At 39.4% G+C, this 13,573-nt stretch overlaps 1 protein-coding gene across 1 annotated transcript; it reads left to right on the top strand.

Annotated features, from left to right (window-relative positions):
• Positions 1 to 1,739: 1,739 nt before the first annotated feature.
• Positions 1,740 to 2,684, top strand: LOC110539979 (olfactory receptor 8G1-like). Its single transcript, XM_021626803.1, has one exon. The coding sequence runs from the start codon at positions 1,740 to 1,742 to the stop codon at positions 2,682 to 2,684; it is 945 nt and encodes a 314-aa protein (XP_021482478.1).
• Positions 2,685 to 13,573: the final 10,889 nt, after the last annotated feature.

Below are 13,573 nucleotides of genomic sequence, written 5' to 3'. Positions count from 1 at the left end.
AACGTCATGTACAAACATGATTTCTAAAAATGTATGGAAATAAAAATGTCTGTAAAGAAAGGCTGTGACCATCACTGGAGAGTTTGGGATAGGTGAGCCAACGTTTTCAGCTGTTCAGGAACAATGCTTTCAGACTGTCAGTCACTCATATTCACTCCAGCTATTCAGATTTTCAAGCCCCAACATAGCTTTCATTTTATAATTTAATTTAAAAGGGTTTTTTGATAATTTTATACGTGAATACTATATTTACATTACATTATTTTCACCCACTTCTCTTCCATCCAACTCCTCCCCTGCCCCAACTCTCTCAAATTCCCTCTGAGATATATAAACACACATATATAAAACATATATGTATATATAAACATTGATATCCCTCTGAGACCTTTTAGTGTTGCTGATATAGATGCAGAGCTATCTGGGATTGATCATCACTGGGATTGATGAACCTATTAGATAGTTTAACTCCGGAGGAGACTTAGTCTTACTCTCTGCTCAACCATTAATTGCTTGAAATTTTGATCTAGGAATAAAGCCTTATGAGATTTCCTCCAACTCAGTTGGCATATCAATTGGTATTGTCATTGTGCTGGTCAAACACAGTTTGATATTTTATGGGTGTAGCTTCTCTGTCATTATACAAGATACTGTCTCAAATAGACTTTCTAATCTTCTGGTTCTTATAATCTTTTCATCCACCCTTTGTTATGTTCTGTGAGCCTTAGGTGTAGATGTCATGTTATAGATGCATCAATCGGGACTGAGAAACTCACAGTTAGTTATTTGCATTTTGACCAGTTTTGATTTCTAGAATGGTCTCTAACTGCGACAAAGACTGTTTGATGAGAGCGGAGAATCAAGCCTACCTGCAGATGCAAAAAATAAGTATTTTAAGTACATTTAGAAATTATACTGGTTTAAGAAAGTGGGAGTAGTAGGTTCTCCTCTAGAGTCTGTGACTTCACTGGGCATGAATAGTAGATTATACTACCAGACCTACTGTGGAACATGTCTTGGGTCCAATTAGATAGCAGTTGGCTACTACTAAGATTTTAGTGTCACTATTGCACTCTTGGGGACATCTTGCCATGCTTGCAATTGTTGTAATCATAAGGTTTCTAGCTGGCTGGGACTATTGATTACTTTTCTCCTTTGGTAGATTCCGTATCACCTTAGGATATTATGAGATGTAGTCCTCGTGGAGGAGACGCAAGCTTCAAGTCAAGACATTGCTGTGAAGCTATTGAAATGATCAAAGTGCTCAGGGTAGTATTTTTTGTAGCATGCATCCTGAATTTTAAGAAAATAACAGTTAAATATTAAATTAAGAAAGTTTATCTTAAACTTATTAAATTTAGCAATTTAAAACCTTTTACTTTAAAACCAAAAACAAAAGAGAGAAACAGAGGGGGGGAGGAAGAAGGAGAAGGAAGAGATGAAGACGAAGAGAAGGAGGAGAAGAAGGAGGAGGAAGGTGGATCTCTGAGGCCAGCCTGGTTTACAGAGTGAGTTCCTAAGGCTAAGGCTACACAGAGAAACCCTATCTTGAGAAAACAAAATGAAACAAGAGAGTTTATTTATGTAAGTTTCTGTAGGTTTAATCACCATAAAGAGACTAAAGTTTTAAATAACTAAAAGTCATGTGCATGTAAAATTCTTCTTAAATTAAAACAATAATGGTCACTGTAAGAGACATATATTTCTCTCTTCTTTGAGCAGACATTTGAGCAGAGGATATGGCAGCAGGAAACTATTGCACATTGCCTGAATTCATCCTGACCGGGCTCTCAAGGAATCCAGCACTCCAGATGCCTCTCTTTTTCCTCTTCCTAGGAATCTATGTGGTCACCGTGGTGGGAAATTTGGGCATGATCACACTGATTGGACTCAGTTCCCACCTGCACACACCCATGTACTATTTTCTCAGCAGTCTGTCCTTCATTGACCTCTGCCATTCCACAGTTATCACTCCTAAAATGCTTGTGAACTTTGTGACAGAGAAGAACATCATCTCCTACACTGGATGCATGACTCAGCTCTATTTCTTTCTCATTTTTGCCATTGCAGAGTGCCACATGTTGGCTGCAATGGCATATGACCGCTATGTTGCCATCTGTAACCCCTTGCTTTACAATGTAACCATGTCCTATCAGATTTACGTTTCCCTGATTTCAGGTGTGTATATTATTGGTGTGGTTTGTGCATCAGCTCACACAGGCCTCATGCTCAGAATACGGTTTTGTAACTTAGATGTGATCAACCACTACTTTTGTGATCTTCTTCCCCTCCTGAAACTTGCTCACTCTAGTACTTATGCCAATGAATTGCTGGTTCTGTGTTTTGGTACATTTAACATCGTTGTCCCAACCTTGACTATTATTACTTCTTACATCTTCATTATTGCCACCATCGTGCAGATTCGTTCTATTGAAGGCAGGTCCAAAGCCTTCAGTACCTGCAGCTCCCACATCTTGGCTGTGGCTGTCTTCTTTGGGTCTGCCGCATTCATGTACCTGCAGCCATCATCAGTCAGCTCCATGGACCAAGGAAAAGTCTCCTCTGTGTTCTATACCATTGTTGTTCCCATGCTTAACCCCTTGATCTACAGTCTAAGGAATAAGGATGTCAGTATTGCCCTGAAGAAAGTTCTAGAAAGAAATCATTTATGCAAACTGAGCTAATATGAGACATATTAAAATAGAGTAATCAACTGATACATTATTTGAGTTGATCTTATTTATTTTAATTTATTTGTTAATATTTTTATATTTTTTATTTATTTTGCATCCTTAATGTAGTCCCATTCCTCCTCCTGTCCCAGTCTTACCCTTTCTCCCTTCCTCTCCCCCTTTCCTCAGAAAAGGTAAGCTCCCTTTCCCATTCACCCCAGCTCAAGTCGCATCAGGACTAAACTTATCTCCTTCCCCTGTGGCCTGGCAGGGCAGTCCTGCATGGGGGAAGTGATCAAGAGGCTGGCAAGTGAGTTCCTGTCCAATGCAGTCTCCACTTCCCTTACTAGAGGACCCACATGAAGCCTAAGCTGCCTATCTGCTACATCTTTGTAGGGGTCCTAGGTCCAGTTCCTGCAATGTCCTTGGTTGATGCTTCAGTCTCAGCAAGCCCATTCGGGTCCTGGTTAGCTGGCCTTGTTGGTCTTCTTGTGAAGCTCCTGTCACCTCCAGGTCCTTTTCTCTTTCCTCCCTTTGATTTTCCATAAAACTCCCTACGCATAGTCCAATGTTTGGCTGTGTGTCTTGGTATGTGTTTTGAGGTCCTCTGGGTAGAATCTCTCAGAGGACAATCTGTCAGGCTCCTGTTTATAAACTTACCAGAGTATATTTAATAGAGTCAGGAGTTGGCGCTCTCCAATCGGGTGACTACTACTCACCTATAAAAAACAAAGCAATCAAGAAATTTGCAGGAAAATGGATAGAACTAGATCCAAAGAAGGTAAGTAACATAGAGGAACCATGGGAGGATGCAAAAAAATTGTTAATATTTTAATAATTTATTCAGATATTTTTGTTTTACCTCATGTAATCATCCAATTCTATTTTCTCTGTAACACTAGTCACATATTCATCATAGAGACAAAAGTAAAACCAGGCTGAGGATGGCATCAACCTATTTACCGCATGTCAACCACATCAACCTTATATCTCTTTGACTGTACAGTTGGTTTAAAAAATCTTCTTTCCATTGTCAATGTTAAGGACACATTTCTAGAGGTCTTGCTACTCCTGTCTTTCAATGTGGAAGAAAATGAAACTTAGAAATATTATGTTTGTGATTTCTAGTTTTGAAACTGCCTGGAAAAATCCACTTACAGTCCTATTCTTCAGAGGATCTTAATTGCCTTCTTTTTTAGTATATTATTTTAAACCCCTAACTGTAATTTTACATTTCTGTTAGAGACAATTGTATATATTGAGCCTGGGCCTGATCCAGCATGCTTGTGGTTTATCCATTAATTATTTAATTTTTATTTCCATATTTTAGCCAAAGTGATTGTGACTAAGATGCACAAGTAGAATGTTCTGTTCTTATAACTCACTGCTCTCCAGGTCCTAGAATAATTTTTAAGCGTTATTAAATCCTTAATAGTTTTCTTATTCCTCTTATGAATTACTTAAGGGAAGTGTCTGACACTCATACTTTACCTGTCGACAGTTTGTGATCATTCCAAGGAAGTACATTTTTAACTTAATGTAACTGAGTACATTTTGTAAATCAGATTCTTTAAGGTTTAGTGTTATGCATGCTTTAAGAATATGTTAAATACTAAGGACATGCTGACCTATTTTACATTTGGATTTGAAAGTGAGATAATATATAAATAACTGATTTCAAGTTCATTAAATCTCATTCATAAAGAAACCCTTGAAGCAATGCTTAGTTTTTCTTGATTTTCATTAATCTTGTGAAAGACCACAGCCATTTGAGAACAGGAAACCTCAACTGACAAAGTGTCCCCACAACACTGGCCTGTGAGAAAGGCTGTGGTGCACTGTTTTTTGATTGATAATTGATGTGAGAGGGCTCAGTTGCCAGTGGTGCCAACCCTGGGCTGGTGGTCCTGGATCGTATAAGAAAGCAGGTTGAGCAAGTCCTGGGAGCAAGCCGGTAAGCAGCACTCCTCCATGGCCTTTGCATTAGCTCCTGCCTCCCAGTTCCTGCTTTAAGTTCCTACCCGACTTTCCTTCTTTGCTGGACTTTAAGCTGTTATAATAAGATGAATCCTTTCTTTGCCAAGAAAAAAATAATAATAAAAGAAACCTTGTGAAAAGTCAAAAGTAATTAAACTTGACAATTTGTATTTCAGCAATGATTTTTTTTAAATGACTATATGTAAAAAAAAGGAAATTAAAAAGTAGCCCATTCTACTAAATGCCCACTCTATCCCTGTGACTAATGCTATGGCATATTTACACTTGGATATATTCCCTGTACATCAAAGACCACTTTTTCACAATAAAAACAAACAGACACAAACCCAAATCACAGACCCAGGGTTTAAAGAAGAAAAAAGAAAGAAATTCTGTGTAATAGTGTTAATTAGAACAAAAACAAGCCCCTTGTACTACTGAAAATTATCCAAATAAAAAGTAGACCATAATTCCACCTATGATGAGATCATAAACATAATCATTTTATATATTTATATATGATGTAAATAAAATATATGTAAAATGTATATTTACATATATATGTGTATATATAAAATACAATGGAAAAATACCATATTATTAGGCACAATAAAGATGTTTCATAGTGTTTATTTGTTTGTTTGTTTGTTTGTTTATCTATTTATCTATGTATGGTAAGGCTGGGTGAATTCTATGATTATTTTCCAATTAGTATACAACTTTAACTTACAGGTTTTTGATCCTCCATATTTAAACCTCCAAATCCTGGAGGTTTGTCCAGGACTTTACATGAAGGGTAGAGAGGTAAGTGGAGCGATAGACAGCTATGTAGCATTGTCTCCTGGGCACTCTAAAATTATGCCATGTATCAAATTGAGCACATTATATGGTTGGACCTCACTATCTGAGAATATTCTTAATCCTTCATGATCTCAATAGACCTGAAACTAAGGTGATTCTACTTTTTATCTTTGGTGCCTGAATAAAAAGAACACATTCAATTCCAGCATTATATATAAATATATTTGTATATAAATTAATATGTATTGATAAAAATAAATAAAAATTAAAATGTAAAACAAGAATCCAACATATCTTAAATACAGAACATGTAGAACACTTAAGTAAAGCTATGATACATCCAAAATTATCACTAGCTAGGTTTAAATTCTTTTTTCAATTTAAATTTATTTTTTATAATTTATTCATTTTACATCCTGATTGTAGCCCTCTCCCTCCTCTCCTCCTGGTCCCAAAAATTCTTTCAACTATAGTTTATATAATATTTTTAGGATTGGTCAGATTAGTTTATTTAGTCTTAGAAAACACTCTGATAATTTGAAACTTTACAGTGTTCTGATTTCTAACTATTTAGTCATGAAATAACTCATGTGTTTCTGTAGTACCAGTGGAGCCCCCATCCCCTTCACTGAGACCTTTCTATTGTTCTCCAGGGATTCTTAAACTAGGAGCAAAGCAGGGCAGTTTTGATTCGTGGAGAATCTGTTCATAACATTCATGTGCTGTGCCAGGCACTGACTATATTTAGTATTTAAGCAATGTTAAACATATAAGCAATATGATAAAATTCATCAGAAAAGGCATTGTTCCTCTAAAACCTGATTACTCCACTGTGGTTGATAACTGTTGTGACAGTCAAAGGCTTCTAAAAAATGTGCAGAATCTCACACACCACTCATACCTGCTGGATCAGAGTAAGTATTTTAACACGGCCTTTTGGTGATCCACCAACTCAAAATCTTTATTAGGATTTGAGAGTGTAGAAATGACAGGGATCCATTGTGTAAATATACCACAATTTCTATATCCATTCCTCCATTGAGGGCTAGCTGGGTTGTTTCCAGCTTCTGGCTATTACGAATAAAGCTGCTGCGAACATGGTTGAGCAAATGTTCTTGCTGTTTACTTGAACATATTTTGGATATAGGCCTAGGAGTGACATAGCTGGATCTTAAGATCACAGTATTCCTAATTGTCTGAGAAAGCACCAGACTGATTTCCAAAGTGGTTGTACAAGTTTAAAACAAGGAAATGATGAAATTTGCAGGCGAACAGTGGGAACTAGAAAAGATCATCCTGAGTGAGGTATCCCAAAGGTAGAAAGACACACATGGTATATACTCACCTATAAGTGGATCTTAGAAATATAATATAGAATAAACATACTAAAATCTCTACACCTAAAGAAGGTAAGCGAGAAGGAGGACTCTGGGTAAGATGATCAATCCTCACTCCGAAAGGCAAATGGAACAGACATTGGAAGAGGAAGAAAACAGGGAACAGGACAGGAGCCTACCACAGAGGGCCTCTGAAAGATTCTACCCAGGAGGGTATTAAGGCAGATGATGAGACTCATAGCCAAGCTTTGGGCAGAGTATAGGCAATATTGTGAAAGAAGGGGGAGATATAAAGACCTGGAGGGGACAGGAGCTCCACAAGGAGAGCAAAAGAACCAAGAAATCTGGGCAGAGGGGTCTTTTCTGAGACTGATACTCCAACCAAGGACCATGCATAGAGATACCCTAGAACCCTTGCTCAGATATAGCCCATAGCAGCTAAGTATCCAAGTGTGTTCCCTAGAAAGGGGAACTGTCTCTGACATGAACTCAGTGGCTGTCTCTTTGATCACTTCCCCCTGAGGGGGGAGCAGCCTTACCAGGCCACAGAGGAAGACAATGCAGCCAGTCCTGATGAGACCTGCAGGGCAGGGTCAGATGGAAGGTGATGAGGACCTCCCCTATCAGTGGACTTGGAAAGGGCATGGGAAGAGAAGAGGGAGGGGGATAGAAGTGGAAGGGGATGAGAAAGGGGCTATAGCTGGGATACAAAATGAATAAATTATAATTAATAAATTAATTAATTTAAAAAATTTTAAAAAGAAATGATAGGAATCCATTTGAAAAATAAGGTGGCAGTTGGGGAGTTACACTGATAATTGCTTATTTTTCTTGAGAGCATGTTTCTCAAATAATGATATTCCCTAGAGAATATTTATTTCCTAACATCCAGTACCTGAAGAAATTAAAAGCAGGACAGATCTTCACAACTGCTCAGGTGAATGCAGGGGTGAAACTGAAAATGCAGAGTCCTGGAAGAAGCTGACTTGAGACTAAGAACAAGCTCAAAGATACTGTTGCCTTTAAGGATCAGGCCTTGCTTTCTCAATACTAATTCTGGGTGCCTGCTTTTCCCAATGCCCAGGATCAGTGCCATTTGCAAACAGCAAATAAAACTTGATATTGATAATTTCAGCAGAAGTAAGGTGAGTGTGTTTGTGTCATATACTCACACTTGTCATTTAGGACTTTAAGGTCTGGAGCAATTATTGTTGGAAGTCAGACCGAGGTAATTGAATATTTCCATTCACTCATCTAATTCATCACTTATTCCTGAGAATGCCTTTAAAAACCTGCAGTGTGACAAACTTGCATAACTGAGGAGACAGGCAAATAAGTTCAACTTGTCATTTAGTTAATAGTTTAGTTTACAGCCCAAGGACATCTGTGGTTCAGAAATTAAAACATCTTTAGTGCCTTTTAGGATCCATTACAAAATTTTTGAAGCTGACTCCATGTGAACCACAGTTTTAGATGGGATATAAAAGGAAATACATATTTACCAGATAACAATGAAAAAGTGCTCAGTGACACTCTTTCAAGAAGAATGAACAGCAATCTAAAAGGTAGACAGTGGAACGACTGTCATACAGTCTAGGAACTGTAAGGAGCTAACTGTGTCTGTCACAGCAGAAAAGGGTTTCATGCATGAAGAATTTAGCAGAATCAATGTAAGTAAGCCTTTGTAATTTTACCAAAGAAATTAAGGGAATCTTTTTTCCAAATCTTTGAAAGCGGACTATCATTAGACTTAAGGCTCAGTATAATCTGTGAACAATAATGAAATAGCAAACTACCATAATATTATTACCTTATGATTATTAAAAGGTGTATCTTCTATGCTTTCAAGCATCATAAGTTGTCTTGCAACACATAAGCTGTATACTAATTATATCACCTTCAAATGTTTTCCAAGCATCTCTCAGCCTCTGTTTTTTTGTCTTGCCGTTGTTCTGTCTTTATTTAGAACATCCATCCATACCCTGAAATATGTTATAATAGCTCTGAATTAGTGCTTGTTAACCTCATGGAAGAAACAGAAACACCAGCAGGCCCTTTTGCTGGGGCATAGGTGTGGTAAATGGTGATCACTAAGAGGCCCCTTGGCTCAGCCATCAAGCAGCATTGTGAGCTCTTGGCTGTATTCCGGTTCAGGAGTATCTGAACTGAGAAGACACAGCAGATATCCTTTAGGGATCACTGCATAAAACGCATTACAATAATCTAAAATAACATACTATAATTTTTTATATTTTAAGATTTGTATTTTCATGAAATTGTCTGCATTTCTCTTTCTCCTTGAATGTCTTTGTTTCATTGAAAGTATCTCTTTAGTTTTTCATATGAATTGGACTTAATCTACATATGCTTAAGGAACCCTTGCATAAACTGCTGTTTATAGTTAAATGAATTCCACAATGACTGTAAAGAATCCATCTCCTTTCCCCCATTATTTCTGCAAGGATATTATGAGAGACTGTGCCTCCTGCTGGGATGAGATCAATGCTGTCTATCATCTATCTTCCTTGGCAGAAATACTAGTTTGATATAAAAATTTCCATAATTGAGGCAATCTGAATGCAAGGATTGCAAGCATGAATTTACTAATCCTACATGCTGATGCAAAACTGAGACTCAAAGGAGAAAACTACATACAGTGCATAAGGGATAGATAGCACACTATTAGATCAATGCTGTGCACCTAGCCATCAATATTTGTGACATTTTTGAGTGTCAACGTCTTAATTCTCTATCATGTTAGGATACACAGATATTTTCCAAAAATTATAAAACTGGAACATAAATTTCTCAGTGACCCATTCAGGAGTTAGTCATTTTATGAGGTGTTCATTATTTATTAAGATGTTATACATAGGAATTAGATTATTCTAACTGGTAAATAAATTTCAGAGACTTATTACCTTTGTAGGGATGAGTCCCCTAATTTATGACTGTGGTTAATCCCTTCCCATATTAATACTAGGTAGACTCTTCTTTCTCTGGAGATGATTCAAAAGTTATGCATTGTGTGGATTTTGTTAGATTTATTCCAAGTAATTAGATTATTTTCTGTTGCTGTTTTATACAGTGCTATTTAAAAAAATGTTTCATACTTTATTCACTTTATATTCTGATTATAGCCTCTTCCCACTTCTCTTCCCAGCTGCATCCTGTCTCTCTTTTCCCCTATCCACAGAAAGTGGGAGTCCTCTTTCCCTACCACCTGACCCCAGCCTACCAAGTATCATCCAGATTTCCTGCATCCTCTTCCTCTGTGGGCTAGGGGAAGTGATCAAAGAGCAGGCAACAGAGTCCATGCCAGAGACAGATCCTATTCCCTTACTAGGGAACCCACATGGAGACTGAATGCCTATTAGCTACATCTGAGCAGGGGCTCTAGGTCCTCTCCATGTATGGTACTTGGTTGGTGCATCAGTCTCTGCAGGCCACCCTGGGCACAGATTTGTTGGCTTTGTTGGTCTCCTTGTGGAGATCCTGTCCCCTCCAGGTCCTCTATGACCCCTACCCTTCCATAAGACTTCCTGCACTCTGTCCAAAATTTGCCTGTGAGTCTCAGCATCTGCTTTGATCTTTCCTGAGTGGAGTCTTTCAGAAGACATCCATGATAGGCTCCCATCCTGTTCCCTCTCTTCAATGCTTCAGGTGTCTATTCCATTTGCCTTTCTGAATATGAATTAAGCATCATTCCTACGGTCCAGGTCCAATGTGATCTTAATACATTTGTAGCTTTCAAAACTTTTTTTTTTTTTTCAATGCAGTTTATTCAGGAACCTTGAACAATCATCTGACCCTGGGGAAAGCCAGCCCACTTTAAATAGCCTCTGGGTAGCCAACCTCAGCATGCCACGTGGGCAATGCAGATAGGTCCACATACATGGAAGCAAGCCAGATCCTCAGCCTTAGCCAAATGTGGAGTTGTTTGTGACAGAGAGCACTCACCATCAGGAAGGTGGAAGGCAGAAACCAGCTCCATCTTTAAGGCACAGCATTCCGCAGCTCTCTACAGTTCCCCCTTTTTGTTTTGGACGCATCAGGCAAGAGTAGAGGTCTGATCTCTGATATTAGAAATAAATTGGGACTTTGTACTGATGTTCATTTAGGTGTCATCCACCCAAAGAGCATCAGACCCGTCCGATACCTTTTTCTCAGAGGCGGGACCTGGGGCATCAACCCGCATGCAATCAGACATGCTCTTCTCTGGGTCCAAAGCGGCTGACCCTGAGTGCAGTGCTTAGCCTCGCATCCTGAGCGTAACATTTTAGCTTTTTATGGTAGCCAACCATGCTTGGGGCGAATGTCCTGCTTCAATGGCTGTAAAGGCCTGAATGATCATGGCTGCATCACACTGTTGTGAGACTCTAATCTTGCATATATACCACAGGCAAACCAAGGAGACCAACACCAGAAGGCCTGCTAACGCTCCCATGCCCACCCATTCCTTCAGATGATTCATGGCTGCAGCAATCCATGATGATAATCCTGTGGCTAGTCCTGTGTCCACTCTGGTAGAATTTACCATGACAATGGCCACTCTCAGCTGCTCCATCGTAGTATCGAATTCTCCAGTCCAATTACCTAAAATATAGCTAGACAATTGTTTAGACAGATTTGCAGCACAGGGAAAATTCTCATGTTGTATGCTAGTGACTCAAAGTCCAGCATACTTTCATTGACAGCCAAGTTGAGCGATTTGCCATAGGGTATCAATTTGCTCCTGCACGAGGTCAATCCTCTGATTGAACACCATCAAGCCTCCTTTTAGTTGAGCATTAATTCCTTTTTGTACATCTAAGGCATGAGCTACATTGGCTAAAAGGTTATTCAGGGTCTGAGCAGTCTGCCCAGTATGACTCATGGCTAATGCCCCGGTGGTAGCTCCAACAGCCGCCAATGAGATGGCAGTAACAATGGCAGCTGTAATTCCAGGATCCCTTTTCTGTCTGAAGAGAGTCATAGCGTGAGGGCATCAACGGGCACAGGCACCCAGTGAGGCATGCGAGTAACCAGCTAGTAAATTTACTAGCATTCCAGCATTGGGCAAAAAAGCAAGTATCATTACCACAATTACTTGGCTCTATCTGGCTAATAATGAATAAAAATGGGGGATATAGACAAACAGGTGTGGGCTTATAGGAAATATTATGAGAAGCCTTAACCCCCTCGTTGGAACATTCTGCATCAGTACTAGAACTAGCAGTGGTGGTGTCTGAGGTCTGAGTAGGTTCAGGAGACCATTGCCCCCAGGGGCGAGACGTGCTCCATGTAAATTGACTAACTCCATGTTTTCCTCCGCTTTTGAAAGTTATTTAAGGTTCTTAAATTATTTTTTTCCTTTTTTTAAAAAAATTTTTCATCAATTACACTTTATTCATTCTGCATCCCCCCATAAGCCCCTCCCTCCCCTCCCAATCCCACCCTCCCTCCTCCCTCTGCATGCATGCCACTCCCCAAGTCCACTGATAGGGGAGGTTCTCCCCTCCTTTCTGATCTTAGTCCATCAGTTCACATCAAAAGTGGCTGCATTGTCCTCTACTATGGCCTATGTAAGGCTGCTCCCCTCAGGAGGAGGTGAGTAAAGAGCAGACCAGTCAGTTCATGTCAGAGGCAGTCCCTCTTCACATTACTATGTAACCCAATTGGACTCTGAACTGCCCTGGGCTACATCTGTGCAGGGGTTCTGGGTTATCTCTATGAATAGTCCTTGGTTGGAGTATGAGTCTCTGGGAAGTTCCCTGTGTTCAAATTTTCTTGTTCTGTTGCTCTCCTTGTGGAGACCCTGTCCTCTCCAGATCTTACTATTTCCCAGTTCTTACATAAAATTCCATTCACTCTGCCCAACAGTTGCCCATCAGGCTTAGCATCTGCTTTGATAGTCTGTAGGGCAGAGGCTTTCAGAGGCCCTCTGTGGTAGGTTCCTAGGTTGTTTCCTGTTTTCTTCTTCTTCTGATGTCCATCCTCTTTGCCTCTCCAGATGGGGATTGGACATTTTAGTTAGGGTCCTCTCTCTTGCTTAGTTTCTTTAGATGCACAGGTTTTAGTGGGTTTGTCCTATGTATGTCTATATGAGTGAGTATATACCATGTGTGTCTTTTTGCTTCTGGGACAACTCACTCAGGATGATCCTTTCCAGATCCCACCATTTACCTGCAAATTTCATGATTTCCTTATTTTTCATTGCTGAGTAATATTCCATTGTGTAAATGTACCACATTTTCTGCATCCATTCTTCAGTTGAGGGGCATCTGGGTTGTTTCCAGCTTCTGGCTATTACAAATAAAGCTGCTACAAACATGGTTGAGCAAATGTCCTTTTTGTGTGCTTGAGCCTCTTTTGGATATATGCCTAGGAGTGGTATGGCTGGATCTTGGGGAAGCACTATTCCTAGTTGTCTGAGAAAATGCCAGATTGATTTCCAGAGTGGTTGTACCAGTTTACATTCCCATCAGCAGTGGAGAAGGGTTCCTCTTTCTCCACAACCTCTCCAGCATGTGTTGTCACTTGAGTTTTTGATCTTGGCCATTCTCATGGGTGTAAGGTGAAATCTCAGGGTTGTTTTGATTTGCATTTCCCTAATGGCTAGTGAGGTTGAGCATTTCTTTAAGTGCTTCTCTGCCATTCGGTATTCCTCTACAGAGAATTCTCTGTTTAGCTCTGTTCCCCATTTTTTAAGTGGGTTACTTGGTTTGCTGCTTTTCAGCTTCTTTAGTTCTTTATATATACTGGATATGAGTCCTCTGTCAGATAAAGGGTTGGTGAAGATTCTTT

Source organism: Meriones unguiculatus, chromosome 1 (assembly GCF_030254825.1).
Source record: "Meriones unguiculatus strain TT.TT164.6M chromosome 1, Bangor_MerUng_6.1, whole genome shotgun sequence".
In the NCBI taxonomy this organism is placed as follows: domain Eukaryota; kingdom Metazoa; phylum Chordata; class Mammalia; order Rodentia; family Muridae; genus Meriones; species Meriones unguiculatus.
This window is presented reverse-complemented; position numbering and strand designations above follow the sequence as displayed.

Excerpts from the sequence above, each read along its gene's own strand:
- LOC110539979 (XM_021626803.1), top strand. The coding sequence starts at position 1,740 with ATGGCAGCAGGAAACTATTGCACATTGCCTGAATTCATCCTGACCGGG.